Source organism: Maylandia zebra, linkage group LG6 (genome assembly GCF_041146795.1).
Source record: "Maylandia zebra isolate NMK-2024a linkage group LG6, Mzebra_GT3a, whole genome shotgun sequence".
NCBI lineage: Eukaryota > Metazoa > Chordata > Actinopteri > Cichliformes > Cichlidae > Maylandia > Maylandia zebra.
The window spans coordinates 5538695-5561324 of record NC_135172.1 but is presented as its reverse complement, the minus strand read 5'-3'; the positions used below and the strand labels follow the sequence as shown (position 1 = coordinate 5561324).

The following is a 22630-nucleotide window of genomic DNA, read 5'->3' as shown; positions in this document are numbered from 1 at the left end:
ATCAGTACAAACTGGGTACAACCTTGATCAAATGTAGTGACTATTTAGGATTCCTACAAGAAAAGCTGAAACTTTTTATACCTTGTGCAAAAAGCAGTTAAGGAAGGTGTAGGCCACGTTGTTGTTCAGAAAGGTCCTCTCGTCCATTAGGATACATTTAATGTACTCGCTGAAGGCTGGGTCTTCACAGAGCAGCTTCACACACGTTTTAGCCATAACAGACTGAAAGAAGAGCGAGATGAGAAGGATTTACCATTGTGCTGCTGTCCATATCCAAAGAGCCCGAGTCTATTAACAAGGCCTGACCTTAAAAATGGTTGAAATGAGTGAAATCAGAGGAACGCAGCTGTACCTGTGACTGACAGAGCTCTGTCCACAGTTTGGGGAAAAGCGCAAGATGGAGGGGAAGTCCTTCATACGCTATCAACACACCTGAGAGGGAGGCAGAGCATTAACATGGAAACATCTATGTTTCTGTGCAAATTCATGTGTGCTTGCAGACAATTTACGGTTTGATCAGTATGCTATAATGATAACAGTGGAAATACAAACACGTACTTAGCTTGACAAGTGTATCTGTGAATTTCTCACAGTTGATGGCAACGCGACACAGCAAGTGAATGAACTTATGGTAGGACAGGAAATAATCCAGCAGCATTCGATCGTACACCTCATCTTTACCCTGAGATGGACACAAACAAATATTACCACCAACACCAAGCCTCTGCAGGTACTGAAGGTTTTCTGTTGAGGTTTCTTTTACTGCTGACACAAAACGATTTGGAGCAGGAACAGATAACCGTACCTTGCTGCTCTCCACCAGTGAAGGCAGCAGACACATGTTCAGCTCTGGTCTTGGAGGTCGGATGTTGTTTTTGGCTCCCATAAGTTTGAGGTTCTCTCTGCATGGCAGGTAAGGACCAAACGACACTGCACAGGGACAATTAAAAGTCAGTGAAAAGAAAGCCAGATTTTTAATTTAATCTGAAAGAGTTTAAGTAAAGATGAACCAGAGATTTTTAAAAGTCGAAACCACTGAAGGTTTTACTTAAAAACCTTTTGGATTATAAAAGCTTAACTTGAAGAACATCAGACAGTATATTTGTCAAATATGTACTGTTCAAACGGTGGATGATTATCATTAAAAATGGCCCAAGTTTCAAACACTGAGACAAATGTTCATGTAAGTAATCTCTGTTCTACTCTTTGGTTACCGTTTGATGTCACTGTGAGACAACAGGCCTCATATACTGATGTTTACCATTAATATTTTGTTGTTACCACGGTGCGTATGCTAGTAAATCAAAATTGAAAAAAGAAAAGAAAATATAGAAAAAGGTTTGGAAACAAAGCTGATATGAAAATGACTAACAGTCAAAAAGAAAAAGAACATTCAAGGAGAAGCTGTGACATCTAGCAATGAACGGCATCATGCAAAGCTACCATGTTCTTGGGGATCCATTTTAAGCTATAAAACAAGAATGCAAACCAAAAGAGGACAATCAACATGAATAATGAGGAGAAGACTTACTGGGGATATTGCTGTGGTGGTATGTGCAGTGGTTGTGTTGTAAGAAGGGGACTAGAGTGTGCAGGAAGTCATGAGGACTCAGCAGAACGAGTTCCTTCAGCACATCTGCAACAAGAACATCACGTTACAGGACACTTTCTAAAACTTCCAATTATTTCTACATCTGACCCGTTACATTTTTAGAGAGACGCAGATATGTATTCTGCTAGCCAAATTCTACTCTGTCTCAGCTGGAACAAAGGATGATTTCTGTTTTCTAGAGTTTGGCTACAATAGTTGCCAAAAATGTACACACAATCACACAGAGTCAAAAGTGTTCATAATACTCAATTCAATGTGATCACTGGTCTTTAAATTGTAAGGCAGAAACCCTTCAAAAATCAGACAATCCCCTGTGAACAAGCACTTAGTGAAGATTAAGAAGGAGCGCAGTAGTTTTTCCTTCCCACGCTGAGCTCTTTGGACTTTCCCATTGTTCTGAGCATTGGTGAGTCCAATGAATGCTGTCAAACAAATCTTTCTCATCCTGGCAAAGACAAACTACCAGTTGTAGCCAATCACAATCACTAATGAGATCACAGGACTTGGCTTTATCAAGTTAGCACATTGTAGGAACAGTTCAAATAAATGTTTAAAAGCCCCAAATTACCAGGACATACATGTCCATAATAAGTGTATATAAACATCTGACCTAACTTAATATACTTGAATGTTAGCTGGTGGGTTATCAAAGGTGAGTGTTACCCAAGCAGGCGTTGCGGAGCTCAGGTGGGCTATAAGAGTTCAGCAGAGTGAGAAGCTTGTGGGCAAAGTCAATCCTCTCCTGCCACTGGATCAGAGCCTGTTTCACATCTGGGTAACAGGAGAGAGAAAAAACAAAAGATCAGCACAAATACGAGAACACACATCTGCAGATATTTTACTCTAATACAGCCCTTTGTAACCAATGGAGTTGGTACACTGTACCAGAGCTGCTTCTTGGATGTTCAGAGTCAGATTCAGGGACATTTCATGTTCACTGGTTAAAGTTTGTGTATCATAATTTCTAAACACAAAAAAAATTGTCATTTTATAGGAGCTAAAAATACAAAGTGGCTGAAGTTAAAGCTATCCAGAGATCAGAGCCAGCTGTAAGCCAGCAGCCTCGGCATGAGCAATGGAAGAAAAGAAAAAAACCAAAGCAGTTATGGGAAAAATGAAGACTATTAAAACGGTGAAGTCTGGTGAAATGATGCAAGTAGTTAACATTTGTATTTACTATATGAATCTGTAGCTGTCAAATAAAGAAGGATGTACAGCAACTCATTTTTTCCAGTATCAGAGCACTTTTGTTTCACTTGTATCTACTTGTTGAGCAGATACTAAAGTCACTGCTCAGTTTTGTTATGAAAACAATATTTCACATTTGCAGCAGTAACTGCCCAAGAAAAGTGCAATCAGTGCATCTCCAAATATGTTTCAGGCATTCGTTGTTTTCCTGACATCGTTGTATTATACTCAGTCGTACATAGCATTTGTATTTTATTCTATTCTATTGTGTACAGTTGATTCTTATCCTATTCCAGTGTTTTTCTAATTTTTGCTATGTAACTTTGCACTGTCCACTTTCTGCTTTAACAAAACACATTTCCCACCAATAAAGGTTATCTCATCTCATCTCCCCTAAGGTCACATTTTTTGCACATTCATTTACTTCATGCCAGACAGATCAACTCTTCTGTAGTGTAATGCTGTCCTGGGGTTTTATGTCTTAGTATGATTTTTGCCATTAAAAAGGAGATGACCAAAGTAGTGATCGCACAACAATCATCCAACTAACCACACCTCTTTATGAACAAGAGCACAGCAACTTCAATTAATAAGACTAAAAAACTACCGGATCCAAAGTGACACTCCTGTGCTATGAGTCAGTGTAGCTCACTGCTGCACTATTTCAAATCTGGCAAAATAACCACAAACAGCTTCTAGCTCTGCATACGTACTATCAACAAATTTCCCACGTGTGGGACTAATAAAGGTTATCTTATCTTATCAAGTGAAAACTGGAATTCACCTACAGAGCCTAACTTCTTGCTAACATGTTGCATTAACTACAGTTTCATTTTACAGCGCCACATCACAACAGCAGTGGCCTCAAGGGCCTTGATATTGTAAAGATCCTGCAATTATAGAGAAAACGCCCAACAATCACATAACCTTCTTTGGGCAAGCACCTGGTGCCAGTGGGAAGGACAAACTATTAGTTTTAACTGTTTAACCTGTGTTACTATTACATGTGTTCGCCCTGTTAAACAGTAGGGGATGGTGCACACCTTTGCGCTGCAGGTATGGCCTGGTGGCTTTGAGGACAGAAAGAAAGATGGAGAGCAGCTCCACCAAGTCTCCAGTGACGTGGCATGCTGTCGCCTCATGGTACATCATGTGCAGAGTGTTGAAGGACTGCAGGGAACAAACAAACAGTGCACATAGCTTTACTTATTAGATTTGGAAGGGTTTAAAAAAAAAATGTAGTAAGCAATGAAATGCAAATTTTATTTTCATGTACATATACATATTTTAAATGCACTTGTAATATACTATATTTAATTTTATCTTTTTAAATCCAGATATTAATGATTCCCTTTGGCCTGTTTTAAATATAATGCCAAAAAAGGCAGATGATGCATGAAAATGAATTGGATTATGGCAGCATAGAAAGATGAGACGATAGCTTAATTTAGCAATTCTTTTTGTAATATTTAGAAGAGACCTGGATTGTACCTCAGTCATTAGGATAAGTCCTCTGTTGAAGACTACCAACAGTCGGTCCTCGTCATTCTCCAGCAGAACTCTGAAGGCACTGAGAGGAACAGCACAGAGAAAGGTCAACTTAGAAAGTAACGTCAGTAAACTTTCCAAACTGATACAAAATGGACAGTTTCTGTGACAAACATCTTCACCAGGTTACAAAAACAAGCTTCACAAGACCTTCAGTGATAAAAGTGTGTGTGTGTTCTTACCTGATAAGTGTGGTCCAACAGGAGCGCCCATCCAGACAGCGGAGGTAGCAGCTAATAGTGGTCTTCTTAAATTGTTTAATGTCCTCCACTTCCTCTTCCCTCATCTCAGCTCGCTGCGCCACAAACAGCTGCATCAAATTGAACAGTTCCTCCACTGCCTGCAGGGAGAAGCACATCAGCGGTTATGATTTTTACATTATCACAAATAAACATAACCAAGGCAAGATCTTTAACCCTTTAAGACCTACCATAGAACCAAGTCCGCCAGAGCTTACTTTATATTTTTACATGCTGTAGTGCCATTTTTGGGAGCATTTCAAGTTGCTATACATCAATACAACTGTTATAGCCCAGATTTTAATAATATGTATGCATTAAGTCCATAGTAACTACATTAATTACAAAAAAGTGCAATAAACTACAAAAAAATTGAAAATTGTTTTTGTTTTTTTTACATATATTTCTACTTGGAGAAATTTAAGAGGCTTATCCCTCAAAACTTTAAATACAAAAAAGTTGCAAAAAATAGAATAGAAATTTATTTTTAGTGTCTTCATAGTTTTATTTTGGAGATACACCATTTTTTATATACTGCAGGAAAAACGAAAAACAATCCTATGATGCAAATTTGCAAAGAAAACAGCAGGTGCATCAAAATAAACTATTTCCAGCAGTGCAATTCGAGTTCTAAGCATCCCAGCAACTATTCAGAAAAGTCAAACATGACTTATAAAAACACCAGTATAGGCTCTTAAGGCCTACAAATAAAAAACTACATTTTCCGCGAAAATGACGTCACTTCTGGTTTCGGCCAGGAAATGGTGGACATGCGATAGTTCGCGCTGACGTCTGTTTCACTGTGGGAAGTGTTACGAACAGCTGATCGGATCGGCAAAGCGTGTTTCTGGAATATTGTGTTTTTGTTCCTGCAAGCGCTTTTTATGCAATTTTTGCAAAGCTTTATGTGGAAGGAAACCGTGACCGAGGACAAGCTGATGGCATCAGATGTAAGTACAACTCCTCCGGTTTCATATGCAAAACAAATTATTGCGCTAGCTTACACGGTTGCAGTGCTACTGGGATTTAAAAATAGTTACGCAAAAAGGAGCGTGCCCGCTCCAACCGGCTTTAAAGGGTTAACAATTAAAGACTTCCTTTATGTTTTGCTTTTAGGTGGGGAATTTTCAAAGTGCTATGGACAATAAAGTCACATCACTGCTAGAAGTCTGACTGTCCTCTCACCCCTGGATACTGGCTGGCATGTGGAGTCAAGTTCTTGAAGGCCCACTGGATGTTTTGGTGTGATGCTAGTTGGCGGGTGAAAGCAGTCGACTGCTCGCAGCACATGCGCAGGATGCCATAGTAGGCAGGGAGCATGCCGCGGTTGAATAGCACCACCTCCTGGTCATCGTGGTCAGCCAAGATATAGTTGAAGGCAATGTTTTTGGTCACCACAGGGTTCTGCACCACTAGCCGGACGTTCTCCGGACAATCCACACAAACGTTGTACCAGAAGGACAGCAGTGCCTGCTTATTGTGGTTGGTTGCAATGGCTGGCTCTGACAGTTTCGGCTGAAAACGTGAAAGAAAAAAGTTCTAAATTCTGCACCTAAGACTCGGACACGCACATTGAAGTGTACAATCGGTACAAATCTTTAAAAATATCTTCGCAGTCAAAGAAAGATGTACCTGGAAGAGGTTCCAGAGGTCCATGAAGTAGCCAGAGAACATGAGTTTCTCCGTCTTGGAGATGAGGCAGTAAGTCATGAAGCTGAAATACTGCACCAGTTTGGTAGTACCATGAACACTGGCATCCACATACAGCTTGGCACGTCCCAGCAGCCCTAGCAACAGGTTGTAGACCTGGTGGAGAACCACGGTGGTGTCGGGGGACAGTGGGAGCTCACGGGTCGGCAAGTGGAGGGAGCGTGTGGAGCGGAACATCTGTCGAAAGGAGTTGCTGGGGATGAGGGAGACCAGGAGGTATGCAGCAGCTAGAGGGAGAATAGAGAGTTAACTGCTATCATAAACAAAGGACTACTGTGGCTGCAGTGGTACCTCATGTTAATTTAAACATGTTGTTTTTAAAGGTGGTCTTTTCATTATTGACAGAATGCTCTGCTCTTATTAAACAGGCTTGAGTTTTTTTGGACTTGAATGGTCTCATAGTTTGCAGATATTTTTTTTGGTCATCTCAGACATCGCTCTGGTAGTCAATACAGAAGCCCAATCAGAAGAAATTTAGCTTACAGGGAGCTAAAACCGCTCATTTCGACAATGGATGAACTTAGTGCTGCAGCAACAGCCACTGTAAGACTAATGAGGAAATGTGAATCATGCAAATCTCTTTAACCATCTTTATTTAACCATCATATTTAATCTTGAGATTCTTTTCTGTGAGAGCCCTGGCTATTTTAAGAAGCAGGTTACACTATTAGTAAAGTTCTATTTACATTAACAATAAAGGAAGAATGTATATCTATATAGTCAAAGTAAAAATTGGGTTGTGTACACTAAAGGGCTGTTTAATTTAATAATTAGCATTTTTTTAAAAAAACTTAACGTTATATTTGTTTTGGCTTCTAAAGTTCTCAGTTTTCAGAATTTAATCCACCTTTTTAAACACTGGCACAATGTCTTTTCATTCGTAGTTGGTTTAACTCCCTGTTGAGTGTTTGTTAAAAAAAAGAACATGAAACTAAATACAATGAGACAATGCAGAGGCCCTTACACGTGCGGACTCGGGGATAGTTGTGTGCCAGCAGGAAGCGTTCTACCCAGTTCTCCATGTTCTGCAGCACCCAGCTGTGGGCCAGTTTGTTCCTGGGAGTCTGCACAGCCAGCCAGTCCAGACATTGGGATGGATTGTACTCAATCACCTGACAGGAGGCACACAGATGAGACAGCATATATTTAATAAGGACTTTATAAGCAGTATATTCATTTTAAAATGGCAATCCTAAACACTGACCTAATTTTTTCTGTTTGGTTTTATTGACTTTTGATCCTGCATGTGGTGCAAGTTTACTTTATTGATAAATAAGATGTAAACCAGTTGCAACTACATGTATGGATCTCATTCCATTCATCCATCTTCCACCACTTATCTAGGGCTGGGTCACAAGGGCAGTAGCCCAAGCAAAGAAACCCAGAAGCCCGTGTTCAAAGTCACATCCTCCAGCTCATCCAGGGGAACTCTCTCCAGGATGCCCTGGGCCTACACCTCAGGACCTTATCCTGGTAGGACATGCCCAAACCACCTCAGCTGGGTCCTTTCAATGTGGAAAAATCGTAACTCTATTCTGAGTGCCTTGCAAATGACTGAATTTCTCACCCCTCCTTGAGAGAAAGCACAGCCACCCTTTGGAGAGAATTCATTTCTGCTGCTTGTATCTGCAATCTCATTCATTTGGTCATATACGTGAGGGTGGGGACATAGATCAACCGATAAATCGGCAGTCTGTCAATCTCCTGCTATACTCTACTCTCACTCGTGAACCAGAAATACTTATATTGATCTACTTAGTGCAGCAACTTGTCCCTGAGCCAGAGTGGGAATTCCACCCCTATCCAGCTGAGAACCATTGCCTCAATCTGCTATGAAACGCTTGGTGCAAGGTGGAAGCCCCAACCTGATGAAGCCAACAGAACCACATCATCTGCAAAAACCAGAGCTGCGATTCCGCCATCTGGCTACGCCTAGAAATTAGGGGCAAAGGGCAGCCGGAGCAAAATCCCACACCCACTGAAAAGAACGAGTTATTGCCAGTAATGCAGATCAAGCTCTCGCTGCACTCGTACAGGGATCTAATAGCTCCTAAATATCAGCCAGACACCCACTATTCTGTAAGGACCTTGTACAGAATCACCTGAAGGATGAGGCTCAAGTCTACAAAGCACGTGTAAACTCCCACATGACCCAGGTACATCTTTCTTTGACACATCCATGCATGGAATTATGGTTAAAAAAAACCCAAATCATTAAAATAGTGATTGGGGTTTATAACAAAGCCAGAAACAGAAATTTTCTGAGCAACCTGAAATGTTGAAATGAATGTTGGAAGCAACTATTGAACTATAAACAAAGGAAACCATATTTTTATGCAGTATAGTTTTGTCCAGCCTAAAAGGATCAAATTTTGGCAAAGCACCAAAATTATAACTAATATTATTTCTAGTAAATGACATTTGATCAACTTTTTGAAGACCTGTATTTAACAAAACCCAGAGAGGTTTTCTTTTGATAATGATAACTACATATTACATTAAATCCTTTTATTAGATCTAAACAAATGGAAAATATTAGTGTGTCAGGGTTTACCTCCCAGATCCTTTGGAGAATGTAGGAAGCAAAGGAAGGCATCCCCGGAGGTCCACCCGCAAACTCCATCAACATTGTTAGCAGCTTGAAGAAAGGATTGGCAGCCTAACAGAATTTAAGGGGGGGTCATGAAAAATCATTTTTGTATCACTACACCATATTTTTAAATGGTTTATTAAGCGTTATTAAAAAAGGCAAGTTAACAAACATGAATAGACAGAAGTTCAGTTTCTATCTATTCAGGAAAACAAAATGAACAAAGGCTAGATTCGATTGTTTTTTCAAATAAAGGTGATTTTAAGCCCAGTTTCATTTCTGTGGTGCTTACCTCAGGAGTCAGCTTTGCAATCGAGGTGAAGAGCATCGACACAATCTGCAGAGAGAAGCATTCAACATGAGAAAATTAAAATGGATGCATTTTACACTTGTATAGGTGGCAGTCATTGCAACATTTACTCAGTCCATTTCCTACAAACATACATGTTCAGCCAGCCGGTTATTATAGCGACAGAGGCTAAATATGAGGTTACAGGTCTGCCTGATGTTGATGCCATCTCTGATGTGCTGGAAGAGGAAAGGGAAGCCCTTCCCTCCAGTCAGCGCTGCCATGTCGCTCTGGGACAGAGTCAGATGTCTGGACAGAGAGGAGAGGAGAACGCAGTGGCTGCTTGAATGCTTAATTCTAATGAGAATGAATCTAAACAGAAAAATGCATGCATGTTGTATACTCGCACCTCTCAGAGCGAGACTGCTCCACCAGCAGAGCAATGAGTGCGATCATCTTCTCCAAAGCTGCAGGACGATATTTTTCTTCAGCCAGAGACAAGATGTCTTCTTCCTCGTCCTCCTCCTCTCCTTCCTCCTCTGACAGCACCTCTACCTGAGGCTGAGAAGGACGTTGGTTAGGTCCTTCTTATAATTAGGTCATGTCTTCTAAACACAATATAACTACAGGCTGGGTGTTACTTCATTTAAAAAAGACAAATAATATTACAAAGAAACAGAACCATTCAGATTAAATCTCTCTTTGATAATATTACTGTAAATAAATGAGTTGTGAAATATAAGCAGTGTGTAAGCTTACATTCTCAGGGCCTTTTGTTCCCATGTAGAAATGCACCATGATAGAAATGGCTTGTAGTGACAACAGGAACTGACTCTGTGGACACAAAACACAAAAAATATTAATCGTTTTTAACAAGGAAGGGGGAAAATAACCAAACCACATTTATGAAACTAAAAAAGGACTCAAAATCATGCTGTGTCAACTGTTAGCTGAGAAGAAAGACCCAAAGAAAAAGCAAAATAGTGTCAGGTTTCTTTTTTTTTTTTTCCACACTAAGTGATTTCAGGCTGCAAAACTCAATTTACCTCCTCCTCGCCCATCTTGGCAAACTCATACAGAAAAGCGAAGTACTCAGTCAGGTGTTTGCTGTGAGGCTTGACGCCGTGCTCCATGATAGAGAGGAGGGTCTTAACAAAGCGAGTGACACAGGACCGGCTGCCGATATCCTCCACTGGCCCATCCATGTCGTCAGAGCTGAACAGACACAGGAGCAGAGGTTCTGAGACTTAGGTATCTAATGACACATCTAAACTCTTTAGTTCATGTGGAGCCACAAGTTTTTTTTCTCAGAGTCTAGTGTGGCACAGACACTGAGTGACACATAGCTCCTGCTTGGATCTGTGTGGCCATCTGATTTCACAGACACAACACTGCGTTTGTGCTGCACACCTTGCATGGCAAAAATGTACCACATGAGATTTAAGTGGGTTGTGTTGCTAAGCAATAAAGATAGCAGGGATGAACTGTAAAATTCTGGGCCAGTGTTTTAAGTAACAGTGTGGTCGATTTTTTTCTTATTTTTGCTTTATTTGATCTTTATCCCAGTAGGAAAAGAAGTAAAATAAACAAAATGATACAATCTTAAAGGCTTTCGGTTCCTTCCGAAAAGCGAGAAGAGGTTTTTGAATGACATTAACGCTATGTCAGCCTATTATACAGGGAGGCACTAGTCCCTCCTGACATGGGTGTCACTTAGCCAGCCTGTAAGGCATAATTTAGCCATTTCAATCAGCTGTGTTGGATCAAGGACACATCTAAAACCTGCAGGACACCGGCCTTTGAGGCCCAGAGTTCCCCCACCCCTGCGGTAACGTCTGGCGTAATGGCATTTAAGCTTCTGATGAAGTCTCGCAGGAGGCAGTCTCATAGTGAGACACGAAATGAATGCTATGAAAGAGAACTATCAGTGTACATTCAGTACCGGTGCACGAATCGTCATAGGAGCGCACTTGCTGCCAAATGCAGTCATCCAGTTGGTCAGATCTATTATTTGGATAATAATAATAATAATAATAATAATAATAATTTGTCTAGTGAATTTACATGAACAGCTACATTAAGAATGGTTTAGTTGAAAACTATTTTTAATGCACAAAATATTTGCACAGACTTTGCATGTTCGGTGTGAAAAGGCCTTAATGGAAGACTTTGAGACTCCTAATCTTGGAGAAAATGTTTTGATCAGGGAAACCTGTCCCACAATAATGAGTGACATACCCATCCTCCATGCCAGGCTGCAGGTAGAGATGAGCATGAACTGGCCGCAACCTCTGGATAACGTGAATACACAACCTCTGGAACATCTGGAAGACAACAAATTAAAACAAGAAAATTTACATTTAAAAGTCAATTTAAAGACAAACTTCCACTGACAATAAGTTCAGAATGACGTAAAAAGAGTTACAATATAGCTATAAACATTGGGAAAAAATAAAATATAAGTACTTTTGAGTCGTTTTGGTGTAGTACTGTCTCCTCCACCTCAATCTAACCCTTTTCTTAGAATCACACATCTGCCTGTGTCTTCGTTCACTACATAAATGAACCTTCTGTTTTTTCCCCTTTAACTCCTGCCTGGGATCCAATATATCCACTGTCCCATATGTGCACATGTCTAAACATTCTCAGTCTTGCCTGTCTAGTTTTCTAATCTTCCACTACGTCGAGCTCTGCCTGTCTTTTAGGTCAGAGCCACCTTCTCCAAACCATACATCCTTCCACTCTTGCTGCTATCCTTCCGTCATGCCACATCATTTTGTCCCCTTTAGCTACACAATTAGTATTTTTGAGCACATTAGTCCAGTTTCAGTATTGTGAATGTTGTTGTTTTTTGAGGTTTGTTTTGTGTACAGTGATGTTTTATGACTTGTCCCTGACCTGTCTGACAATCTGATTGGGACACTTTATTAGGATCTGCATCGGCCACCAGTTGTCATCAGCCATCCGGTCTAAAAACCACTGAAACAGAAAAATAATGATCAAAGGTTGTGCAAAAAAAAGAAAAAAGTTTATTCACAGTATCCATTTACTTTGCTGTAATCACCAGAATAAAAAAGGTTTAAAACTCAAACCTCGCAGGCGGCCTGGCTGTTGTTGAACTGTTTGGTCAGCAGTTCAATCCACTGCAGCATGGTGGGCTGGAGGTAGCAGAGCAGAAAGGATTAACAGTCTATCAGTAACTTCCTTCCTCCTCCCCTTTCTTTCCACTTATCTTTACAAATTAACAACACTCAGAAAATGATAACAGTGATAAGGATGAGTGTGCATTACCTTCTCCTTGGAGTGAATGAAAGTCTCAAGGACAAAGGATGTGCTGAGCTGCAAATGAAAGGGGAAAAAACAACAGTAGAAAAGCAAGTTTTAGTTAAACTAATTAGCATTGCAAATCAGTGACATCACGCAGCATGGTATAAATATTTTTAGAAAATGCGGTCAGTTAGAAAGATGTTATTTTAATCTATTTTCTGAGTAAAAGATGCAGAAACTTTTACCCATTTTCATTTTCTAGATTGGGCTTCAGCCAGCTGTTATTCCAGTGTGTTTTATCCAAAACCCAAAGTAGCTAGGAAGTAGCTAGTTTCCTTATTTTAAGAGAGAACTGTTCCATTTTTAGTACTTTTGTAGTAGTAAAGTGAAAACAAAAAAGTCTTTTTATTTTAAAAAGTAATTCGCACAATTACAGTTTATACATTTTCTCAAAAATCCAGGTTTCAAGTCAATAAAAGCCAGAAAATAATAGCTAAATGCTTGTATTACTTCTCACCTTGGCAGTCATGAGGGAGACAGCTTTGGGGTCTGGCAGGGTGCTGGGGATGCTGCTGCAGAGCTGCCACATGAAGCTGAAACAATGACAAGTCGTGCCATTGAGTGAGTAGTGATCAAAAAGGCCAATAAGATGTGACCAAAAATACAAACTGATTTATGCTCACCCAAAGTAGGTGTGTTCAAATATGTTTTTATCCTGCAGAAACTGCATGTTGTCGTGCCAAATCCACTGAAAGAGAGAGTTGGACATTTAAATGAGGGATTTAATAGGAGTAATGCACAGAGATCTGCTACGTTTAAAAGAAAAAAAGCACAGTCAGTACCTCAAGTAGATCAGGAGAGACATCAAAACTAAAGTCCTTCCCATTGTCATCCTCCGGTTCCACTCTCTTGTAGAAGAGCATGTAGGCACTGTGTGTCTGAAAGTTTGATTATCATTTCATTGTTACCTTCTGGATCAAACACAGAGGATAAAAACTACAAAAATGGACCAGAAATTCTCACCTTCTCAAAGGAGAAGTCCATAAACTTGTCAGTGACAGAGTCGTAGGTTTTAGTCTAAAAGATAAATAAAGTAGGTGAAATTAGAGATTACACGTGGAATTAAGTGGTAGTATTTATCTTGCAACTCTCGCTCATACCGTCATCTCTCCACCAAAGCACTCAGAGGCCAGCTGAGCTGAGTCAAAGGGTTTTACCTCTGCATCATTGAAAAGGTACCTGGAGGACAAGATAAACCTTTGAGATGGTGGCGTCCTATGACAGTCACTCACTTTTTGGGTTTAAAGACTGATTATTAAAACTTTAATATGCATCATCCATCACCATTTATTGTTCTTGTAGGCATGGGGGTTGACAATGTCCCGGATGAAGCTGTAGTAATGGCCGCCATCTGCTGTGCCCGTGTGCACAGTGACGCCAATGAGGTCATACTCATAGCTCTCTGTGACCTTTGCTTCACCCTCCTCTCGAAAACCTGAGGCCCATGGAAGGCAACACTTGAAGAGTCAATTACAATCATCAATACACAATAAATGTCCGACTGGGTGAACAGAAACTAACCCTCTTTGCGCTCCCCTTTGCCCATGAGGAAATCCTCAGTGTAAGGCGTCATGTCGAGGCGCAGGGGGAAGGAGAAGTGGGTGTTGACCTTCTCCTTCATCATGGTCACCATGTTAAAGGTGTATCTCATTGTGTTGAAGCTCAGGATGCGAGGCAGTTTCTTAAAGCAGGCCCTGTGTAAAGAGACACAGTGAGACATGGTGAGACACTGTGTTGAGAGAGGGGCATTATTTTTTTCAGGATTTTAAATCGTTCTGACCTTTTCTCTGCGCGGACCTTCTTTCCACACTGTGAGCAGGTGTACATGTTGTCACCCTCCAGGGTGTCTTTGATGGTCACTTCATCCAGAGACTCCTGAGGAAAGATAAAGCACAAATACATCAAAGAAGGAAAAGTCTGCAGTGCACTTTGGTTTAGAGAACAAAAGACAAAAGTTTGTGTTTTCTCTCTTAGTTGGTAAAAGATGCATGTGACATCACTCCTTGTTGAGCAATGGCTTTTTCTAAACCCTCAAGATGAGCATTTAACTCATTTTGGGTCTGAATATGAAACTGATGGAAGCTGAACCATACTGCATCGGTATATGGTAGCAACCCTGCTTTATTCTTCTTTTTTATTCTAATGAGTATCATTTACATACAAGATTTCTGTATACAAAAAAACAAAACAAACAAAAATGGACTGCACTTTTCAGAACCATTGTGGTTTGTGCAGGACTGTTTATGTGGCAGAGGTTGATCTCCACTGAAGCTGTAAGAATCACAGGTGAGCTTCAAACTTGCGTAACATTTTCGCCCCACTCACATAGATGTTCTTCATGTCTGCCACCTGACATCTGACTGTGTAGAACTCCTCTGCAGTCTGACTGACATGGTCACAGTCCTGTGGGAGACACAGAACAGTGAGAAAAAACAATGGCAGAAAATGTACCTCACGCTGAGTCTGTGGAACCCTTAACTCATCTACTGTAACCTTTGTAGTTTTAAAAATAACTACATTTGTGTGAGGTATTAAAATAAACACGAAATTCAGCTGTGCTTTGTTGTTCTCAAAACAGTTTTCCTTCAATTTAATATTCCTCCTTTCAAAATCAATTCCCGCACTCACCAGAGACACCACATTGTTGGTGATGACACCTCCAAACAGAGTCTTCACTGTGTTTTTCTGTCAACGTAGATAATTAAGATACATCAGCTTATTAATCAACTTTAACATGTACTATGATGCCTGAACTATTACTCATGCTCTTAAAATTATCTTTAATATTGCATAATATTTGTGGTCATCATTTGTATAATAACAACATCTTATTTGGATATGTACTTTTTATACAAACAATCTACTTCTTAATATGTATAGTGCTATAGAGAGATTATTGTGATTTTCTGAATGGCAGAGATGAACACTAAAGGTTTTATGAAGATCAGTAATAAGTGGCACCTGCTCCAATCTGGAAATTAGTGTTTGAATCCTTTAAAGCATTAAATATATAATTTGTGTGTATGTAAAGATGTATGCTCACCAGCTCCTGGGACATCTCTTCTATCTTGGTGATGAGGTCGGTGAAGAACTCCGTCATGTCTTTCTGCTCGCCGGTGTTAAGAGGCTGTTTGTCCATTGTGTAGGTTTTACAAAATGGCCGGGGGTTGTATGCTTTTCTCTCACTCTCCTGAAAACACACAGATTAACACAGATAATCCATCTCACCAAACCTTCTGATTTTGCCGTCTGTGGTGCTCAGAAAAAAAGTCCAATCGTCCAGATCTTCAGAAACTGAACGGGTGTTAAAAGTTACTCTACTAGTGACTGTAGTTTTAAACAAATACGACAGACAGAAGGGAAGGACTAAAATCAAAACTCACCATGAGATATGTGAACATCTTCTGCAGCTCCAGCAGTGTTGTCTTGTGTTTGATATCTTCAGCGTACTGCACGCAAACACAGAGGGTGAGGACCTGTGTGCCATTTGAATTTTAATGACGTTATTGTAACAATCTTTCAGATACTGACCTTGGCAGTGAAGACAGCCTGGCGGGCCTCAGGGATCATATAGAGCTGCTGAATGGTAGAGGCCAGGTAGCATGTTGCTCCCAGGTTGGTCAGACCCACGAAGCGGCACTCAGCCCGGACGTCGTCATGGGGCCAGTAGTCCCACTTGTATGGAGCATGAGAGCCTAGAAGCAAAAGATTAAAAGAAAGTTTGAGTTCTGTGTCACACCTGTCCTTTTATTAAATTATTCAAACTGGCAGTTGCATTATTGCAGGGGTGTCAAACTCAAATACACAGTGGGCCAAAACTGGAACAAAGTCGCGGGCTAACGTTAATATTTATTGGGGGGGGGGGGGGGGGGATCTTCCTCCAGATATAAGAATGAATCTTTTCTTATGGACTCAAACAGGTTTTGCTGAAAAACTGAATATGGAACAAGCAAAGCTTAATACTAAACTATATATATTAGCTGTATAATACCAGTAGGCCAGCTCTGATAGTCATTTGGTGTGGCTTCGCGGGCCAAATGTAATTACGCTGCGGGCCAAAGTCTGACACCTATGTATTATTGGGTTGCAAATGGAATTTCCAACTCGCCCAAAACCTTTTCCGACATAATTACAGATGGCCTTAAAACAAACTAAACTTGGAGAACAGTCTGGTAATCTGGTTGTTAAAGCTATGATTAAAATTAGGCATGGTGTAAAAACATATCTAAAATTAAGTTTAAAATAATGATAGGATTCTGCACTTCTGTAGAGCTTTGTAGTTTCAGCTCATAGTGCTCTTTAAAACTCTTTCACAACAAAAAGTGTCCCAGTCTCTTCAGCATTAGTCCCAATTGTGGGTCAATGTCTTGTAGAAGAAGACTGGATTCACTGTGGCAAAGCTTACATTGAGTCAGATCACTGACCTAGAGGACTACTGACACAGAGTGTAGCTTGCATATACAGACAGAAACACAGTACACAGAAGTAAAATAAACTACAGAAAGAGCACTACCAAATAAAAGTAATCAAAAAGTGAAGCTCTTCACCCTGCATGTGCTGAGACATGACCCAATTATGGAGCAGCCGATAGTTTTCTACCGAGCCCTTCACCGTCTCCACCAACAGATCATAGGCGGCGGCCCTTGCAGCGTGGGACTTGCACTTGGGCTGAGCACGGTCAACCAGACTGGGGAGGAGGAAGAGGAGGTTGTAGACATCCCTCAGAAACTCCTGCCCCTCACGGGAGAACTTAAAAGGAGGCTTGTGTTTGAGGACGCTGGTGGCAAGACGAAGGAGCCCTGTCAGGCCATCGTCTTCGATTGTTCCATCTTGTTGGTCCAAGATCTCACGGCTGGAAGTGAAAGAGTTATGTTTACATCAAAGCAGTATCAATTGTAGAAATTTGCCATTTGGTTTAATTTTAAAAGCCACTGCCATCAGTAATATTGTCAGCATGAACTTTCAGCAAAATGCAAACATCCTTTAAATCTTTGTATACGGAGCATAAAATTCAGTTTGTGACAATCAAACCTCCTAATGCAGTCGGCAAGATGTCGGGCAAGAGCATCCAGGTCCAGCAGGGTGGTCTGCATCGAGCCGGCCAGCGACAGAGAGGGAGAGACCTTCTGTGAGTTCAAACAGATCAATACTAGCAGCAGCTCAATACCAAAATCAAAACGTTACTACAAACTCAAATCTACTAAATCAACAGGTTGGTATGATCATCAGCATTGTGGTTTGACGTTCCCACCTGGCTCGCATCTTTAACGTGGATGTTATCGATGAGTTTGCAGAGCAGCCAGAAGTATTCCTTACAGCCCGTCCTTAACAGAGGCTCCTCTTCATAGTCTTCGACCTGCAAATATAAATGCACAGTTACTGCTTAAGAACATCCCAATGAAACGTTAATTCATCAACTCTTAAAGTCTCATGATGTGATCTAATAGAGTGCATGTCAGGTTCTGCTGCATTAAACCAATGTGAGAAACAAGGCTTAGTAGAAACAAACCAGATTCAAAGTAGCAAAGGTCAAACTGAGTCCAACGTTGCCTCTGAGGAGTACTGACAAGCGTACCGCTTCCAGTACTTTAAGAGGCTGAGCTACTTGAGTGCGAGACCTACCCTTAGTGGTTTGAGGGCCTGGGCGTCAGGCAGGAACTTGAGCAGTGTGGAGGCGGCGAGCAGCAGGAAGGATCTGTTGATGGACTCTCCTCCCTCCAGACCTGACAGAGACAACTTGTACAGGCCATTACATGCCTCGTGTCTCACTGCCGGCTACAAAGAAAAACAACGCACCTCAACAAAATGATGATAAAGTGAAGCATACTGACATGCTGATTAAACGACTAAAGTCTGAACCACAATCTTGCTTGTGCTCTACTGCCCTGCTGCTAATACGGCGAGGACCCGACAGAAGTATGAAACAAACTTGAAGCATTCAGGTATCACAAACAACTGAATTGCATAAATTATCCTCAAAGAAATGTGAACTTGTCGCCCTCATCAGGCTGTAATAGTAATTACAAAAACAACTGAATTGAGTGTTATAAAGATTTCTAAAACAAGTCTGGAACAAAATTCATGAACATTTTAACAGAGGTGTGACTGGGACCAGTTTAGATGTGAATGATTTTTAAAGTCCACCTGAGGATTAAGGATTAATATTTTTGACATCCATTGTCCCGGTAAAATGCTACTGAGAGCTCAAGAAAGCACAAAAATGATCCATCTATACGGTCATACAACATCACAAGACCATTAAGAAAACTTCTACCTTTTTATGGAGTAAATTAATATCTCTTGACTTGTGATGGAGCTGTGGATGTTAGACTCACCTCAGGAATCAGGAGGGTGAGTTTTTTCAGCCAGTCGTGCAGGTGGTCGCTGTCAGCCAGACTGGATTTCACTGTTGAAGAGCAGTGAGCCCAGCTCACCAGCAGCCACATGGAATAGTGAGTCACTGTGGGTAAAACATTACTGTCACACTCCACCAGCTTACTTCTTTTAACATTTTTAGCATGATCACCGTCTGAAAATGTAAAATCCTTACCTTCGTGTCGAGACCTGTGGTCAGACTGAGCCTTCAGAACTCTGCAAACAAAAACAAACAAAAACAACAACAAACATGTCAACTATGCTGTCCATTTAAAAGTAAAGAACACATTTTTGAGCTTTTGTATGGCAAACCTGTGTGCAAGGTTGTCGTAAGTGTAGGCCACATTGATTAGTCGCTGGATCAGGTTGGTGCCTTGAACAAGGCTGAGGAACACCTGCGAACAGACAGAAGAGCCGATGATAAAGATCCAGAAGTCAGAAACGTCCTGTTGGCAGTTTCTGCTACAAAGCATTACAAGTCAGCTGGAATAGTTACTTCAGTCAGTCGAGGGATGTGCAGGCCTTTGCCATGATCTACAGTGGATTTGCGCGATTTGCCTGGCCATGCCCTTTTACGTTGGCTGTCGGAGAGGCCTGACCAGGAGAAGACATCGTGGTAGGCTAAATCCAAGTCTGCAGGGTCTACAGCAAACTGGCAGATCAGCTTCAGCAGGCAGGCCAGACAGTCCAGCAGCCACTATAGATAAAAGGACATCAAACCAAACACTTACTTATATTAGTCTGTCCAATAATATGCTCATAAAATACATCTACTATCTACTGAAAATGTAGAAAATGACAAAGGTAGACTAAAATGTCTCACCACTGTCCAGGATTCTTGGTCTTTGGGTTCGAGGATGCCCGAATTAAAAATTTCCAAAAGCAGCTGTAAACCTCCAGATGAAACAAACTAAAGAAGAAGAAGACAATTAAAGCCAGGATTGAGAGGAATTTGATTTCCATCCTGCTTGAGTTAGTGTTGTGCTGTACCTTGCAGCTCCAGGTGTTTTTGCTGTTTTCTATCTGATCCTCACTGGAGTCGTCCGAGTCTGGATACAGGTCACTATAGCTGCCCTGGGAACGAACAAGCAAGAACTAAGTAAAATAGTAATACTGTCACTAACACAATTTTACGTTTTTGAAACGATGATGCCAAGTTCTCCATGAAACATGCATTGCACTGTAAAAGTATCATTATTTATGGAATGTTTTTAATGCCGGCTTTAGTCCAAATAGGGGGAAAGAAACTACCCAAACTTTTCTGGATTTAAGGGCCAATTACTTTTTTACGTAAGTCTTGTATAGCTTTTTTCCCTTCAAAAATGAACTCATGATTTAAAAATTTATTTTTATATTTTCTTGGGTTATCTTTTATCAATTTATCAATCTGAAAAATTTAAGTGTGACAAATATTTAAAGAAAGGGGCAAAAACTTTTTTCACTGTACTGTACAGAGCACCCAGCATATTGATTTTAGTGACTTTACATTTAAATATATTTGGGATTACAAGTTGTACCTCAATTTAAAAAACAAAAGTGTCTACAGTCAGACTATAGTCGCAGTAATGGTGCTACCACTTAGTTAATTTGTTTTAACTCGACTCGTGTCCCTATATTAACATCTACAGATTCCACACTTGGCAGCGGATCCTGCGGACAGAAAGAGGCCATCAATCCTTTATCTGTCTTACTGTTGACTCTCTGTGGATGCGTCGATTGGGCTTTCCCAGAGCCTCGATGATCTCTAGAGCGTACAGCAGTTTGTGAGGACTTTTAATCCTCAGCAGCTCCTTCCAACACAAACCCTCGCCATTCTTCAGACAAAATAAAAACACAAAATTAAAAGCAAATTTAGTTATTCTATGTTTGTGCGATCAACAACAAACTCTTGAAGAGCCCTTATTTAAACAGGATGACTGACCGTATCATCTGAGATGTTCTGGAAGGCCTGCAACATTTTGGGACAGGTGGGAAGCAGCATGAGCAGCTCCCAAACTCGACGAGACAAATTCTCTGCGTGAAGGTGAAGCTCCTCGCATCGTGCGCTCTGAGTTTAACAACAAAACAAAACAAAACTTTAGTTAGCAGGGATGTTCCTGGTGACTGTCTTGATGCTCATCCAGGTAACTAAATCCCTAAAGGTTGATTCTATTCATCTGGACGTAGCGTTCTCAGTGGGAGAAAGGTTTCGTCACTCATCGAAGTGACTGAGTGAACAATGGGCTGTCAGTTCAGTTCCTTGATCATTAATATGCAAATTGTCATCACCATTGATCAACAAGCACAGATCAAAGACCTTGAATATCATTCACAGAGAGTTGGGGAATGGCTGCAATGGCTGGTGATTAATTTACTTGCAGATTAAACAGAATTTATGTCAAGTAGTCTGCGAAAACTGAAAGAAAATAGCCAAAACTGAGTACAGCCCTCATGGACAAAGTTAGGAAAGGACATATTCAAGAGCCTTAAGAAATCAATGATTCTGATCTTCCAAAATCAAACAGTGTTTTAACATTTTGTTATTTGTTATTTTATAAACACATCTGTACTGAATTTGGTTATGCTTTGTTCCAGTTAAATGCTTTTATATCATTTCACGTTTGTCAGTTTATGTAATTTCTCCTGAACACCTACATGCAACGGTTCATTTTTTCAGCCAAAGAACTGTCGAACCCGTCTTACTTTCAAATTTGTCTGTTTACAACTTCCTGTCACAGAAACACGCTGACAATGCTGCCTTCAGGCGATGGAGTAACCAAGGATGACACCAGTGAGTAGTAGGTGGCAACATAACATCTTAGACAACATGGTGTTGTGCATTAATTAAATACAAATAAATAGTCTAGCATATTTCTAATACTAAGGCAAGAAATGTTAACCATTTTGCATACTTGAGGCATCTCTCTTACCCACAAATGTAGTTATACATGTGGATGAACATGACTGTGAACATCAACTAACATAAATCAAAGGTACACCTTAAAACAGTTTTCTGTGTTTCAGTGACCTCACCTCTCAAACTGGGTTTCAGTTCATACCTGCTCTTTTGCATTATTACATGTGGTCTAATATTATACCTAGTAAATACAATTTTCCATACATTTTAGCCAATATAACAGCCATATGATGTATACATCCCTTCAGGAGTTCTTCCATAACTAATACCCACCTCTGGGCTCTCCTGGACCTTCTCTGTGTTTGGGCTGGGTGGTTTGAAGCAAGCCAGCATCTCCAGCAGGTCGAAGAGTGTGGTGAGATGTGGCTCCTGAAGGAGCAGTAGCATAGGAATGTGCTCTTTCTGAGGAGGTGGAAGACAGGAGGCAGGCAATTGGATGCCCTCGCCCTTCCTCTCCCTCCGTGGAGCTCCCAGAGACACAAATACCATCTGGGATCAGATAAGAAGATGGTTCATAAAACTCATCTGCACTGAACAAATGTAATCAAAATTTACATGATTAGACAACAACGTTAAAAGATGTAAAACAATCTTTCAGACTTGAGCTGAACTGCAGTCTGTCCTACTGTTGGCCGTTTCTTATACAGAAGAGAAGTCAAACTGTTACCTGCATGTCTTTAAAGCCCAGCTCATGCAGAGTCTTCTCATCATAGTCTGTGGTAAGTTCATGACCAGAAGAGATCATCCTGACCGGTCCCATCAAACCACCTGCAGAACACGAGACAACATTTCACTAGCAGACTCACTCACACATTGACACACAAACAAAAGCAAGGGAGAATATTTTATGGAGGGA

The 22630-nt window shown here is 40.7% G+C and overlaps 1 protein-coding gene across 2 annotated transcripts in view; it reads right to left on the bottom strand.

Annotated features, from left to right (window-relative positions):
- usp34 (ubiquitin specific peptidase 34) overlaps positions 1 to 22630 on the bottom strand; it is a 53588-nt gene that overhangs the window by 2124 nt on the left and 28834 nt on the right. Inside the window, exons 27-75 of one of the 2 annotated variants that reach the window (XM_004562183.4) lie at positions 22442 to 22542; positions 22048 to 22263; positions 20800 to 20925; positions 20570 to 20692; positions 19869 to 19952; positions 19702 to 19788; positions 19375 to 19575; positions 19191 to 19273; positions 19054 to 19094; positions 18839 to 18963; positions 18126 to 18278; positions 17755 to 17859; positions 17535 to 17629; positions 17051 to 17355; positions 16035 to 16198; positions 15887 to 15952; positions 15547 to 15693; positions 15132 to 15188; positions 14829 to 14906; positions 14284 to 14378; positions 14025 to 14197; positions 13788 to 13938; positions 13604 to 13682; positions 13467 to 13520; positions 13286 to 13381; positions 13127 to 13191; positions 12961 to 13036; positions 12468 to 12515; positions 12269 to 12334; positions 12075 to 12155; positions 11415 to 11500; positions 10223 to 10391; positions 9936 to 10010; positions 9586 to 9737; positions 9332 to 9485; positions 9180 to 9224; positions 8852 to 8956; positions 7262 to 7409; positions 6220 to 6524; positions 5773 to 6102; positions 4531 to 4688; positions 4292 to 4370; positions 3844 to 3970; positions 2276 to 2383; positions 1532 to 1636; positions 806 to 930; positions 559 to 682; positions 353 to 432; positions 82 to 222 (exon numbers count right to left, since the gene is read on the bottom strand). In XM_004562183.4, the coding sequence (XP_004562240.3) occupies positions 82 to 222; positions 353 to 432; positions 559 to 682; positions 806 to 930; positions 1532 to 1636; positions 2276 to 2383; positions 3844 to 3970; positions 4292 to 4370; positions 4531 to 4688; positions 5773 to 6102; positions 6220 to 6524; positions 7262 to 7409; positions 8852 to 8956; positions 9180 to 9224; positions 9332 to 9485; positions 9586 to 9737; positions 9936 to 10010; positions 10223 to 10391; positions 11415 to 11500; positions 12075 to 12155; positions 12269 to 12334; positions 12468 to 12515; positions 12961 to 13036; positions 13127 to 13191; positions 13286 to 13381; positions 13467 to 13520; positions 13604 to 13682; positions 13788 to 13938; positions 14025 to 14197; positions 14284 to 14378; positions 14829 to 14906; positions 15132 to 15188; positions 15547 to 15693; positions 15887 to 15952; positions 16035 to 16198; positions 17051 to 17355; positions 17535 to 17629; positions 17755 to 17859; positions 18126 to 18278; positions 18839 to 18963; positions 19054 to 19094; positions 19191 to 19273; positions 19375 to 19575; positions 19702 to 19788; positions 19869 to 19952; positions 20570 to 20692; positions 20800 to 20925; positions 22048 to 22263; positions 22442 to 22542 (5957 nt within the window). The remainder of the gene's footprint in view (positions 1 to 81; positions 223 to 352; positions 433 to 558; positions 683 to 805; positions 931 to 1531; positions 1637 to 2275; positions 2384 to 3843; positions 3971 to 4291; positions 4371 to 4530; positions 4689 to 5772; positions 6103 to 6219; positions 6525 to 7261; positions 7410 to 8851; positions 8957 to 9179; positions 9225 to 9331; positions 9486 to 9585; positions 9738 to 9935; positions 10011 to 10222; positions 10392 to 11414; positions 11501 to 12074; positions 12156 to 12268; positions 12335 to 12467; positions 12516 to 12960; positions 13037 to 13126; positions 13192 to 13285; positions 13382 to 13466; positions 13521 to 13603; positions 13683 to 13787; positions 13939 to 14024; positions 14198 to 14283; positions 14379 to 14828; positions 14907 to 15131; positions 15189 to 15546; positions 15694 to 15886; positions 15953 to 16034; positions 16199 to 17050; positions 17356 to 17534; positions 17630 to 17754; positions 17860 to 18125; positions 18279 to 18838; positions 18964 to 19053; positions 19095 to 19190; positions 19274 to 19374; positions 19576 to 19701; positions 19789 to 19868; positions 19953 to 20569; positions 20693 to 20799; positions 20926 to 22047; positions 22264 to 22441; positions 22543 to 22630) is intronic. The other variant, XM_004562184.4, reaches the window with a different exon arrangement.